The sequence below is a fragment of the Phytophthora infestans genome, genomic scaffold, assembly GCF_000142945.1.
Source record: "Phytophthora infestans T30-4 supercont1.150 genomic scaffold, whole genome shotgun sequence".
Taxonomy (NCBI): domain Eukaryota; phylum Oomycota; class Peronosporomycetes; order Peronosporales; family Peronosporaceae; genus Phytophthora; species Phytophthora infestans.
Genome location: NW_003303609.1, coordinates 88,887 through 103,641, shown reverse-complemented (window position 1 = coordinate 103,641; position 14,755 = coordinate 88,887). Strand labels below are relative to the sequence as shown.

The window sequence follows — 14,755 nt, the reverse complement described above, 5'->3', positions numbered from 1 at the left end:
AATCTATAGGTGTTGACTAGCGACGAGACCCATCATCTGGCTCGTGATCTTCTCGTTAGAATGATGTACGACACATTGAGGCTGGTGAACAAGCCGAGTTGCGCAACAACCTGCATGTTGTACGAATGTTGACTGAGGTTACAGGACATTACGCAGTACCGTGGAATTAAAGCCGTGAGCGCGTCCATACCTCATTATATTCGGTATTCCCAGTATAATCACGACTATAACTCTCCCGCAACTTGCACACTTCAAGCACATCAACGCCGATACACTTCGTCCAGGTCCCACGTCATGACCATATCGTCAGAAGATAAAAGGGTTAATAGCTCGGAGACAGGTGGAGTCTTCTCTCCACTCTCGATTATCCCTTATTACCACCAGTTCATTCTTATGCGTCTGCTCTTCCTCTCGCTATGGATTCTTTGCTGCTTTGATGGCGCTATCAACGCCGTCGAATGCACCGACGCTGAAGATAAAAGTATCACGGACGCGTACGCTGCAGCGGCAGCTACGAGCGCGTGTTCCAGCTACGCGAGCACCAACATCTTGATCCTCATCACTCCTCCATGTTCCGCAACAGACTGCGTTGGCGCCATGACCGAACTAGCCAGCACCATCCCGAACTGCACGTCGTCAGGACTCTCAACGTCTGAGAAAGATCAACTGCTTCGATCTCTCGATATTTGCGCCACGCCAGCTCCTACTCCCGCGTCTACAGCATCAACAATCAACTGTACGAGCGCAGAAGCTGAAGCCACGTTCAACGCCTCCTACGAAGCCGCCAATGGCACGTGTGCCAGCTCCACGAACATGGAACAATACAGCATCATCATCGACACCGAGTGCACCTCTCCATGTGCTCAAGCCGTACGAGATTTCGCTCATACCTTACCGAGCTGCTACTACCGATTATCGAACGAAAACACCAACAAGAAGCAAGATATCGCTACACAATTCAGCTACTGCGAGACGCTGAGCAACGCTACAAATATCAGTATTTACGCTGATTCCGTCGATAATCTCTTAGGTTCTACAGCTGGCGTGGCGACGGTAGAGCCCAACTGCACGGCAGGGAAATTGAAGACACGGTGGCCTTCTACATGACTGTAGCAGCGAACGAGTCGTGTGTGAAGGACGCGTCCATTTGTGCCTACAATATCCACGTGAACACCGACTGCGATTCCCCGTGCGGCCGACGCGTTCGACGTCTCAGATACGACGTACCACGGTGCTACTTCAACCACAAGAAGCACCGCGAATCTCTGAGTAGTAGTTGGTATCAATGCGAATGGATCGTCAGCCCAGTGGATATTTCCTTTAGCTTCCACTACGAGAGCATCCTTAACGCCACAGTAAACTCGTCGAGCACATTCTTGGGAGTTGTGGCTCATGACACGCCCCGCGAAGTAACAAACAAGCTCCTTGTTTGCAAAGGGAAAATGTGAAGACTGAATTACTTTGTGTCAGTTGCTCTGCTTCCTGAGCATTGACCAACACTCACGGGCCTTTGCCCTCTTTCATATAACGATCTGGTTTCCTTGCTGTTCCAGCTTTCTTCAATCTGCACCAGGCCTCGAAGCACAATCCAACACGCCCTTCTCGAAGATCGGTCTTCGATGTCGAATACTGGTCTTCGACTACTTTTCTGCTCCAATGCCTGTAATCAGCAACAATCCTTTCAGTCGCTTCTTGTCCAGAGGCTTGGTGAACGTGTCGGCCGGGTTTGTCACCCCCTTCACCTTATGCAACTCCACAGTGCCTTTTTGCACTTGCTCTCGTACGTAATGCCACCGTAATTCAATGTGACGCGTACGTCTGCTATAGGTAGGATTAGTTGCCATCACGTGAGCAGCTTGACTGTCAATTTCTACACGCAATTTCACCTCGTGCTGCGGTAAAATCTCTTGCAAAACATTTTTCCCAGCAACTGCCTCCATTGTGGCTTCACACGCTGCAATGTACTCCGCCTCCGCGGTCGACAACGCGATGACGGATTGTCTTCGTGACATCCATGCTACAGCTCCGCCTGCCAGCGTAAACACGAAACCAGTAGTGTCCAGACACATCACTGTCTGCTCTCCATTCACTTCAGTAGTTAAGGCAACAGTCCCCACCCCAGCGATACGAGCTGCAATGTTTGGGGAAATACCTCGAATGCTGCGTAGTTGTGACGCGTCCTCAGTGTAGCTCACAAAATACGAGCGATCTCCGACCACGTGAAAGTTCGAAGCTGTGTCAAAGTACCACCAATCGCTAAAGTTTTCATCGACAGGTACTTGATCATTAATATTCAGAAGCTTCTCATCTACTCCTGTTCCCTGAGTCTCGTACAGAGTCTCGTGCTCATGATGAGCCTCAGCCGTTATCAATCCCGTCACTATCCCTTGATCTGCAGGTTCATGCACTATCTGTGACAGTCCATTGCCTTCTTGGCTGAGTGTCAGATTTCCTTGTGGTTTCCGCTTGGGTTCACTGTTACTCCCAGCACCACTCTTGTTTTCTTGACTGATCGTCAAGTTTCCCTGCGGTTTTCGCTTGGTTTCTCTGTCTCCAGCACCGCTGTTCTTCTCTTCACGTTCAGGACACTTGGCCTTAATATGGCTATCACTCCCGCAGACAAAGCACAGCCTAATTTTTCGCTGTTCACTTGACTTGTTCTGCTGATTACCATTTCCGCCTTTTTCCGGATCACCACTTTTATCCCCTCCGCCTTTATGTCCTCCTTGCTTTCCTTGACGCTTGCCCCTGAATTCCTTCTGTCGAGCAGCGGCTGCAAGAATTAATTCATGAACCCGTACCGGTGTATACACACTTGGGTCCGCGCCATAGCGGATCGAAGATTTCAGACATTCAAACTCGGTCAAATCCGGCAAACTTTCCAGCCACACTATTCCCACCTTGTTATCTATTCTACATTAGTTTGGCGTTAGGCCTACCAACTCCGATTTGATGCTGAACATCTTGCAAAGATGGAGATTTGCATCTCCTCCAGAAGCGAGCTTCTTATCCCAGAGATCATTCTCCAAGCGACGAATCGTGTAGGCCTTGATAGCTTCATTCTGCTTTCCTTCAAACAGATTACAGAGCTCTGCCCACGTTTCCGATCCGGTCTCCTTGTCGCGAATCTGCTGAAGAATTTCCGGCGGAACAGACGTACCAATCATCCGCATGATCTTGATTTGCTTCTTATTGAACCTCTCCTGGACCTCTGCACTTGCTGTGGAGAGCATGTCCTTGGTTAAAGTTCCATCCGCAATGTCCTTCAAGTCATCCTCCTTGAAGACGTTCATCATGGCCCATTTGTATGTCTGCCAATCCTTGCCTTGCCAATTCTTCGGCACCCCTTCGCTGGTGTACTTCATCGGCTTACTCATGCCTGCGCTGCCACCACTTGGGCTCATAACCCTGTTGGGAGTTGTGGCTCTTAGACACGCCCCGCGAAGTAACAAACAAGCTCCTTGTTTGCAAAGGGAAAATGTGAAGACTGAATTACTTTGTGTCAGTCGCTCTGCTTTCTGAGCATTGACCAACACTCACGGGCCTTTGCCCTCTCATATAACGATCTGGTTTCTGTGCTGTTCCAGCTTTCTTCAATCTGCGCCAGGCGTCGATGCACAATCCAACACACATGTGACCCAAAGTACGACTCGACTGTGGCTTCAGACGACAACTCGCTTGGGTCCAGCAGCGCACAGACCGATAACGGCGCAAACGTAGAGTTCGCGTTGAGTACTGCAATGTTGGCCCTGGTATTGACTCTTGCGGTGCAGCTTTAGACTACCGGTAGCCAGAAGATTGTTGAATTGATGTTAAGATTTGCCGTGTTTACGTCCATCAAAGCAACACGACGATACTCGTAGTGTGAGGCTCACACTCTGTCATTGAGCATTTCTCTCGACGTCCAGAGATGCCCGACGCAAAGCGAAGAGCTGCCGTTGCCGTTGACGGCTGAGGGTGCAGCTGGGTGCGATGACACTCTGCTGCCGCTTCCTCCTTTGGATGCAATGATGCACAAACTGGGAGTTATGCTGTTGTATATGTTCCCTTCGTCGACGTCTGGTTATGATCTCAATAAGCTGCAAACCTCCTTCATCACTCTTGTAAACGAAATCTATTCCATTCTCATCGGTGAGCTACACATTGACCGTCAGACTGGTGTCGTGAGCGTCAAGCAAACAGCTGAAGCAAGACAGAAAGGATCTCACGGTATCCGCTTTGAGACGAATCTCAGCAGCTCATTGACGACAGAAGAAGCGATGAAGACGCTTTCGTGGGAGTTAATGCCGACTCCAAGAGCTTCGACGGAACTTATCTGTATTAAAGGAACGCTCTTGTCAGATGGAGGGCTCGTTATTGGATTGGATACCAGCCACACACTACTCGATGGAGAGGGAACCTTCACCTTCATGAAGGCGTGGGGTCAGCATTACAGTGATGTACCGAAACAGGAGCGTTTAGTGAGCAATCACGATCGCTTTTTACTTAAAGGAACGGGTGAGCCATCGAAATTGGCTCATCCAGAGTTCCAAGTCGTCGACGTGCACCCAGCTGTTGCTGGTAATGTAGAAGCGCCGGTACCACCGTGTACCGCTCAGCATCGCTTCCATTTTACTCCGTGTATGATGCAGAGGATCAAACACGTAGCAACTCGTGGCGAGTCTAAATCTACGTCGGAATCCAACGTATGTGAGCACTATTGACGCCATCACGGGGCTATTTACGGCTCTAATATCTCAAGCGCGTGGACATGGCAAGGATGTAAAGGTGACGACGGCGGTGAATGCGCGTAGTCGGCTAAACCCACCAATGCCGGAAGATTACGCTAGAAACGTCATTTTCAGTGCGTTGTCGTCGTACCAGGCTCAGGAATTAAAGGCTAGCGACGATGTGGTATCATTAGTGAATCTGTGTATCCGATTGGGTGATATTATTATCTTATTGCAATGGGTTGTTAGTAGTACCATGGAATGTATAGTATTGTAATTAATAAACAGGCAGATGTAGGACGGCTGTGGAAGCATCTAGAAGCTTCCATCCGTCTGAGCTGCGGGGGCGGCACTATTCTTTTGGCGCGCTCTCCCCCAAGCTCCCCTGACTTCGATAAACTGGTAGCACTTGTTGGTCCCAGCAACCTGACAACAAAGAGCCCATGCCGACGAACGCGCAGCTTCAAGCCGAGATCGACCGGCTGAATCAAGCGATGGTGGAACGCACACGAGTACCCAGCAACCTGCCCAAGTTCACCGGCAAGAGGGGGTAAGACGTGCGCGAATGGCTGTTCAAGATCGAGAATGCCTGCCGCATTAACGGAATCGCAATCGACAACGCGAACCCACGAATACCAGGAATCGCCGGGTCGGCGATGGAGAAACCGGCTTTGGGGTGGTTCCTGCACTGGGCTTCGACGACGCGAGTGGAAGAGCACACGTGGGGGATTTTCGTGAGCATGTGCTCCAACACTTCGAGGCGTCGAACTACCAGTCAGTGCTACGAGATAAGCTCCAGCGTCTGAAGCAGACAGCGGATATCGAGACGTACAACGGTGAATACTCAGCCCTCATCTTTCGAGTCGAAGGCATGAGCGTGCTTGACCAAGTCCTGTTCTACGCAAACGGTCTCAAGCCTCGCACGCGAAGCTACGTGAAGCTCGAGAATCCTGAGACACTGAGTAACGCCATGGACTTAGCTGTCAAGCTTGAGGTGACTCACTTTGTGGAGGACGCTAGTGAGCGCAAGGTTCGTCATGAGAAGACGAAGACCTCTAATGAGCAACCTCAAGACAACAAGAAAACGTTCAAAGGAAAACCACTCCGAGGAAAGGGACGGTTTAAACCGAGCTCGAATTTGAAGAGCAAGGAGACTCGTACCTGCCACTTCTGCAACAGACCTGGCCACATCAAAGCCAACTGCTTTGCGTGGAAGAAGGAGCAAGGGAAGCAGGGAAACGAGAAGCCACGACAGTGAAAGAGGGTCCTGTCGTGGAAGAGAAAGTAACCGGAGCAGTTAAGTTTGATAATGTCAGCCTTAATGTTCTGTGTGAAAACCCTCTAGTCTACAAGTCACGTCCACTGTTCGCCGTCGGCGGTGAAATCAGTGTGGCTGGCAAGATGAAGAAAACATCGAAGATGCTTCTAGACTGTGGTGCAACCACGATCTACGTGTCGAAGCGGTGGGTAGAAGAACACCAGCTGAAGACAACAAAGTTCAGCGACAATAACATATGAGTCAAGCTAGGAGACAATCAGATTGTGGAGGCCCAGCTAGAGGTGCTACCTCTACGTATCCTTGTCGCCGGAATCGACGAGGCGTATGAATGCGTCGCAGTTGTCTACGCGATACCTGAAGATCTTGACTGCATCCTTGGAATACCTTTCTTTGAGGACATGCAACTACAGATCGACTGGAGACGTCGACAAATCGAAGGAACAATAGAGAGAGCTTTGCGCTGGGAACGAGCGGGTGAAACCTGTGGGCCAATCGAGGAAAGCGGACCGGTGATTGCCTCCGGGCTTCGGAGATCTGTCGGGGCGAAAGGCCTGTCGGCGAAAAGACCCGATTCCTGTCGAGGTGCCGCGCTGGAAACGGGTGTGAAGTCCGCGGTCAATCCCGTTCACGACTCAGAGCAGAGTGGGACCCCACGAGTTGCTTGCGAGCGACGGGAAGACGCGTCAGCTGGCAAGGGTTCAGCAGACGAAGACGAGAGGAAGTCGTCGAGACGCGACGGTACTGCTGCTGGGAGCAGCGATACCAGGGGGAGAGATTCCGTCGTGGAAAAGATGTTCACGATGGGAATCACAGATGAAGCTGATATACAAACCAAGTTCATCACGAGAAAGAAACTGCGAAAGTTCCTGAGAATCAAGACCAAGTCGATCGAAGAACCAGACTTCATGTTGGTTCTGACGAACGAAATGATCAAAAACGTCGCTCGATCCTTGGAGCGGCGAGACCAGCCCGACAATGTCGGAACTGCAAAAGCTCAACGTTATCTGGAGACAGACTGGCAAAGTTTCCAGGCAAACCCTGCCTTTGACTTGCTGACGAAGTACAAGGACACGGTGTTCCAACCTGAACTCCCTGAAGGTCTTCCGGAGAAGCGTGAAATCGAGCACAGGATCGACGTGAAAGATCCCAACCTTGCGATGTACCGGCAACAGTGGCGACAGTCACCTGAGCAACAACGTGAGATCGTGCTCTGGGTCATAGACATGGGGAAGAAGAAACTTATCCGACCAAGCATCAGCCCACACGCGGCGCCAACCTTCTGCGTCCGGAAACCAGTTGGGTGGCGGATTGTTTACGATTATCGGTACTTGTACTCTAATACGATACGGCAGAGCATACCGATGACAAGGAAAAAAGACATACTGGACGCCATGGCCGGAGGGTACTGGTTTTCAACGATGGACTTGATGTCCGCGTATTATCAAGTTCGAATGCATATCAAGTTCACAGCATTACAGGCGCCCAACGGACTCTGGGAGTACCTGGTACTGCCAATGGGAGTCTGCAACGCGCCAGCGACGATGCATCGATTGACGTCGAAACTCTTTCGCGATCTGGAGAACACGAAGTCGTTCTACGACGACATCTACATCTTCACGAAGACACAGAAGATTGAAGATCACTTGGAAGCTCTCCGCAAAACGTTGGACATCTTGCGAGACAACAAGTTATACGTGAAGCTGTCCAAGTGCGTCTTCTGTGCCGACGAGATTCCATGCCTTGGAGATTTTGTTGGGAGAAACGGCGTGCGGATGGATCCAGATAAGGTGCAGACCATCAAGGACTGGCCAATTCCAAGAACGCAAGAGGAGCTTCACAGCTTCCTCGGCTTAACTGGATACGTCCAACGATTCTGCCCAGACTACGCGAAACTGACAGCAAGTATGTTTACTTTGCTCAAGAAGAAGTCCAAGCGCAATGCGAAGATTCGTTTCGACGAAGAGGAGTCGAAGAACTTTAAGGAGCTGAAGAAACGGCTGTGCAATCCACCAGTGTTGCACTTGCCCGATTTCAATCAGCCTATGCATTTGCGTACGGATGCTAGCAAGTTTGCAGTCGGGGGAGTCCTGTTCCAGGTTGTCGATGGTGTTGAGCTACCCATTGCTTACACCAGTAGAAAGATGAAATCAGCGGAACTCAATTACCCGACGCAGCAGCAATAACTCCTGGCAATTGTTCACGCGCTGGCAGCTTTCCGTATTTACTGCTTGGACAAGCCACCAATCGTGGAAACGGATCACAAGAGTCTTGAAGGTCTCTTTACTCAAAGGATGGCGAACCGTCGTCTCGCGCGCTGGTACGATATCCTCGCGGAGTATCAGCCAACGTTCTCATACCTTCCAGGTGCGAAGAACGGAATCGCAGACGCGCTTAGCCGAAGACCAGACTTGCAACCGGAGACGAAGTACTTTCATGACTTATGTGTGACCAGCTTCAATGATGCGTCCTTCAGTTTAGCAGTCAGCGAGGTGACCACTGACAGCGAGTTGATAGCCAAGATCAAAAAGGCGTACAAGAGAGATCGAGAAGCAAAAACGATTTTTACAGCAATCCAGCGGCGTGCAGATAGCCAGCAGGCGAAAGCCAGGCGACAACAGAAGAAACAGTATCGCTGCTATTCGGAAGACAACGGTTTGCTGTGGTACCAGACTCCATCCGACGGTAGTCCACGTATCGTAGTGCCCCAATGATGTGAAGTTGAGGCAGGTGGTCATCAGTGAGTGTCACGACTCCAACTACGGGGGACATCCGGGATCGGAGCGGACGTACCTGACACTGGCTAGGAGGTGGTACTGGACCAAGATGTTGAAGTCAATCCAATCGTGCATTGTCGACTGTGAGCCTTGTAGACGGAACAAACCGAGGCTAACGAAGCCACCGGGACTGCTGGAACCATTACGTGTATCCGACGAACGGTGGAGATCGATTTCGATGGACTTCATCACTGACTTACCACGAACAAAACGAGAAGTAGATTCCATTTGGGTCGTCGTCGACCGACTGACAAAGCGATGTCACTTTGTACCGACTACGAAGAAGGTAGACGCCGAAGGCGTTGCCCGGCTCTTCATCGACCATATCTAGAAACTTCATGGAATGCCAACAAGCATCGTGTCCGACAGAGACAGGAAGTTCGTTTCGACGTTTTGGCAGCACGTTTTCAAATCAATCGGAACAACGCTCAAGATGACAGTAGAACATCGAGCTCAAGGAGACGGCCAGACGGAGCGGATGAACAGGACACTTGAGGAATATTTGCGGTGCTTCGTGGGCCCTGTTCAAGACGACTGTGATATCCATCTTGCCAACGCTGAGTTCGCAGTGAATTCAACCGTGAACAGTAGTATCAAGATGACGCCTTTCGAAGCTGATCTCGGGTACGTCCCACTAAACTCGCTTCAACTTGCGGCGGAGAATCGTGGCAAGGTTCCCACAAGTCGACGTTGTGCTGAGTTCAACGAGCGACAAGCAGCTCTTCTTCGGCGGTGTCAGGAAGCACTAGCGGAAGCACAAGAGCGAATGCGCGATGTGTACGACCGAAACCGGGAGGAGCAAGTCTTCGACGTTGGCGACCGAGTGTACTTTAGTACGAAACACTTGGATCGAAAACATACAGGGTTACCTAACTCAAGCAAGCTTGGTCCGAAGTGGATAGGTCCCTATACGGTGGTGAAGAGGATCCATAATCACGCGTACGAGCTCAACATCCAAGCCGGAAACAAACTTCATCCAGTCTTCAACCCCGGATCTTTGAAGCCTTACAAGGACGCCACTCGGATGTCAAGGCCCCATGATGTCGTTCTCGCCGATGGTACAGCTCGACAACTCATCCAGAGGATTCTCGGTAAACGAACGCACAAGCAACGAACCCAATTACTTGTGGAGTGGGTGGGTGAGGAGAAACCTACTTGGGAGCCAGTCGAGAATCTCTCACAGGTCCCGGATCTTATTGGAGACTTCGGTGCATCCAGGAGAAGGAAACGGCGAAGAAGATGAACGACAACGGCAGGAGTAAAGGGGGCCCGAGAGCCTACATGTATTCCCAAATTACATTCCCTACAACTTCTGCTGCTTCTTCTCGCGGCGAGCTTTCTTTCGATTTGGCCTGGACTTTCGTTTCCCGCGGCGGCAACGATACCCTGGATTCAGCTTCATCAATCCCATCCATTTGACCTTGTCGAGATACGCCAAGTTGGTCAAAGGTTCCGGAGTCACCGGCAGCTCAACGCCATCCAGTACGGAAACAGCAGTGTCTGGACCCTTCGCGAGAACAGTAACGCAGTGTCCGACGCGGTTATAACCAATACTCGTGAGATACACTCCTTCACGCAGTGTTTGGACAAACGTCTGGAACCGTTCCACATTCGTGTACGAAGCATCAAGTGGACTCTGGAAGAGAAGATCGTAATCCAACGGAAAATCGTTGCGCTGAAGAACGCGAAAGAATTCCGTAGCTTCCGCACGAGAAACTCCATCGACAGTGCTTGGGTGATCACGCACGAAATCCACCCATAGCGCAGTGGCCGTGGATGCAAGACCAGTATCACCAAGGTGATAAAGTGCCGCGCGGAACGCGTCCATGAAGCATCCTCCAGCAGGAGAAGCCTGATCACGGCGCGCAAAATGCTTCTTGTAATAATAGGCGAAGGCACCTGGACACAGATCGTCACGCCATTGCATCACTTGATCCATGCGCCGAGCGAAGCGTTGGTCGAGTTGCTCTTTCCATACCCATCTCAACTGAAGCGGGGAAATCTGCCATTCCACCAGGAAGCAGCGATGCGGAGATTCACCGCGAACGTCGTGCAGCTGCTCAATATTGACTGGAACCGAGTAATCCCATGGTGCCGCCGGGTCATAGTGATTGACACGACCATGGGCGGGGTGCTTCGCCGGAGCTGACGGTAAAGCATACGGATGCCAGTCACCAGAGTCGACGCTGCGCTTCAAGCGATTAAGGGTACCAGCAGGTACAGTCTCCTCATCGCTGTCATCATCAAATAGGCCGCTCACTGAGGGAGTGGAGGATGGTGGACGCGCCGCGTGCGGACCGTACGAGCCGCCCTCGTCTTCTTCTTCATCGGAGCTGCCGAAGAGCGGACCACAATGCAGTTTCTTTAAGCGGTTTAAAAGTGACACGCCAGACACGTCTGACGCCACCGAATCATCGTCCGGAGGTGATAACGGCGCGGTGCTCAGCGCAGGCGGCGGAGAAACTGCGGGCGGAGCAGAAGCGGGCGAGGCCGCTGAAGACCCAACAGGAGACGAAGGCGACGGCGGCGACGGTAACTGCGGCGACGACGGAGGTGACGGTAGCGGAGGTGACGGGGGTGGCGACGGTGAAGCGGACTGCGCTGTAGCCTGACGGTTTGTGGCCGTTCCCAGTGACGGCCCGGCCAAAGAGGCGCGTGCCAGCCGTGACTTAGTCGCACGGAGCCCAGCAGTAGACTGGAGCTCCACCAAGAGATCACGAGAGGAAGCAGACGGGCGTGATGAAGCCATAGTGACCGCCTCGGGTTGGAACCCACTCAATTCCAGTGAAGCCAGGCCCGTAGGCGAAGATGACACTGGATCGAGCGAGTCCCTGTTGAGACGGTCGACTTCGCCGTCTGCTGTGCTTTTTCGAGAATGAAGGCTATGAAGAGGCGGCGGTTGCCAGAGGGAGGGTGAGTGTATCCGATTGGGTGATATTATTATCTTACTGTAATGGGTTGTTAGTAGTACACCTTTTCCAGTCCAATAAGGCCAAGAGCAAATGGTATTAGCCAAGTGCGAGAGCAGTTTGGCCAACAACAAAAGCGAATTCATGAAGAGCAAAGGCAAATTGGAAGAACTACTACACTACATATGCACTTACACAGTGAGTGCGTGTCGTGATGCACGCACTTCGTCTGGCTCGCTTCAACGGCCTACAGGCATGTCTTCGAGGTCCGTGACCTTCACGTGAAAGGTGAGCGTGTGGCGGTAGCATGCCTCGCACAGACCTGGTGTAGCAACCTCAGGGAATTTCGAGCGAGCAGCGCGCGTGAGATGGAACTGTCTGTGCGCCTTCAGTGTGACACCTTCGGGGACAGCAAGAATGTCTGCACGGTGCTCGGTCATGTAGTCCTTAACAGCAGGCTTGAACGCAGAGAATACATTCTCAATCGGGTTCAGCATAGGCGAATAAGGCCCAAGACGCAGCAGTGTAGCACCAGCAAACTCAGGCTCCTCAAAGACGTGCTCAGCTCGAGCATGGCATGGCGCGTTGTCTAGGACAAGAACGATGTTGTCGAGATTCTCAAACTTTCGCAGCGTGGCTCGGATGAACTCGTTCGAGTTCAGATACTTGTTGCCGCCGAATCGCAGCTCGTAGTGCACGACGCCGCCGATGCCGATGCACGCAATCACTTGCAAGTTCTGGCCGCCACCAGCAAAAACTTTCTTCACACCACGCTGGCCACGGCGGCTGCGCCCTCTAGTGCGAGTAGACCAGAGATTGAAATTGGTCTCGTCCATGTAGATGATCGTCTTACCAGCCGCTTGATAACGCTGCAGCTGGATGAGATAATCACGGCGCTTAAGCTTGTTCTGCGCAGTGTTCATGTACTGGGGCTCTTTGTGGAATTGTTTCATGGTGATTAGAGCAGCATCGAGGTGGTTTTCACGGTTTGAGGGCACACCGTTACACGAAGCGATGTCTCGAGCATGTCTGCAAGCTGCCGTAGCGTGAGGTCGGGGTCAGTGGACGAGCTGATCTTGTAGGAACTTCACGCATGCTGGGGTCATCTTTTGCGCGGTTTTTCCACCACGAGGCGCCGGGCTGATCACGTCCTCAAAGTTGGGGTAGCGCTGTACCCAATTGCGAGCAGTGCTGAGATTCACGTTGTTGTCTCCAGCGACAGCTTCCCAGTCGAGACCATTACGGGCAGCTTCGAGCACGCGAAGCTTCGTGTAGAGCGTGTAGCGGCGATACTTAGTCGGCATCAGCGTCGAAGGGAGAAAATGGAGGAATGAGACCGAAACGAGAAGCCTTTGAGGCGAGGAAGCTCTCGCTAGAGCATGCCTGTAGGCCGTTGAAGCGAGCCAGACGAAGTGCGTGCATCACGACACGCACTCACTGTGTAAGTGCATATGTAGTGTAGTAGTTCTTCCAATTTACCTTTGCTCTTCATCAATTCTTGTTGGCCAAACTGCTCTCGCACTTAGCTAATACCATTTGCTCTTGGCCTTATTGGACTGGAAAATGTGTACTATGGAATGTATAGTATTGTAATTAATAAACAGGCAGATGTAGGACGGCTGTGGAAGCTTTTAGAAGCTTCCATCCGTCTGAACTGCGGGGGCGGCACTTTTCTTTTGGCGCGCTCTCCCCCAAGCTCCCCTGACTTTGATAAATGAGCTGCACTAACTTTTTCAGGCAAATTGGTAGTTCAATCTGGCAAAATGTACGTCAAAATGTCTGTCGCACCTAATTTTTGCTATTCTCCTTGGTTGGTGACGGTTTTCGTGTGTGAAAGGAATCCCCCCACCGATTCGTTTTCGGGTTTCTCCTCAGAGCCGGTCACCGTATTAATACTGTCCACTCTTATTACTTGAGCGGCACACAAGGTTTTTGTCACCAACCAACAAGCGAGGATCAACGATCCTACACGGTCCAGCCTCACCCACCACTAGGTCATCGCCGCAACAAGGCTGCCCGAGGCAGCCTGCCCCGCAGTCTGCGGCGCAGAGCAGGACTTGACAGGACATGAAAGCTTTGATAGGTGAATCTATTGCAATGACGACGAACACGGAGAGCCTACATGTATTAATACGGTTATAATACTTCTGCAAATTCTGCTTTTCCGATGCGACACTTTCGCTGTTGGGCTGTCGCTGGTATCGCCATCACGCCTGAGGCGTGACGCCTGAGGCGTGACGCCTCGTTGCCATGTTGGCTGCCGCGATAAGAGACTATTAATAGCCGAAGCAACACCACTCATGAAGAAACCCGTCGCCGAGACAAATCGCTGGGGAAAGCGCAGGAGGAGAGCATGCGGAAAACACCACCATTTGATCACCGACTGCCTGATAACGCCGGCAAATGCAGCGATTCCACATACACCTGCTAAATCTGTTGCCAAAAACAAAGTGGGATGTCCGAATTTGTAAGGAGGGAAAGAAAACCGTTCAAAGTTAGTATGTACCACGGTACAGAGCAGTAATTGAAAATTAAAGCCTTCCATTGGACATGTCATAGACGATACGCGATCGAGGATGACGACCACAGCGACTCGCGGTCACTTCGCAATTCGACGCGGACAGCTCAGGTCTCGAAACCGGGTACATTATAATAGAGCAAGCTCTTAGATCCCGCTATGAGCTTGCACGACCGCCGAATGGACATCAACGCGCTCTGCAGCGCCGACGCCGAGATCGAGAGTCGCGTCGTCGCTGCGGGTCCGTCCCTGCCGCCGCTTGCCCCCGTTCGTCACGCCAGCAGCGGCATCGGTACCGAGCCTCCTACAACTTTTAATATTAGTGCCAATGTCGGTGTGACTGGCAAATTATCGTCTAAGAAGCGCTCGCGTCGTCTATCCAATAGCGAGCGGGGCAAACTCTATCGCTCACGCTGGAAGAATTACGTGCAGACGCTGGAGGAGCAAGTGGAGGAGCTCAAGAAGGAGGTGGACCAACTTAGTCTTCACGGGCGCTCACTACAGCAACAAACTGCAACCAAATGGCCTCTCACGCGACAGCCCATTGGCGGGTCGTTCGCCACCGT

The 14,755-nt window shown here is 51.7% G+C and overlaps 2 protein-coding genes across 2 annotated transcripts; both read left to right on the top strand.

Annotated features, from left to right (window-relative positions):
- Positions 1–597: 597 nt before the first annotated feature.
- On the top strand, positions 598–1,324 carry PITG_20419 (elicitin-like protein; the record flags this gene model as incomplete). Its single annotated transcript, XM_002895601.1, has 3 exons — positions 598–1,053; positions 1,125–1,223; positions 1,277–1,324. 3 exons carry the CDS (start codon positions 598–600, stop codon positions 1,322–1,324), a joined length of 603 nt encoding a protein of 200 aa, XP_002895647.1.
- A 2,686-nt stretch (positions 1,325–4,010) lies between these two features.
- Positions 4,011–4,876, top strand: PITG_20417 (uncharacterized protein; the record flags this gene model as incomplete). Its single annotated transcript, XM_002895600.1, has 3 exons — positions 4,011–4,618; positions 4,662–4,792; positions 4,845–4,876. 3 exons carry the CDS (start codon positions 4,011–4,013, stop codon positions 4,874–4,876), a joined length of 771 nt encoding a protein of 256 aa, XP_002895646.1.
- Positions 4,877–14,755: the final 9,879 nt, after the last annotated feature.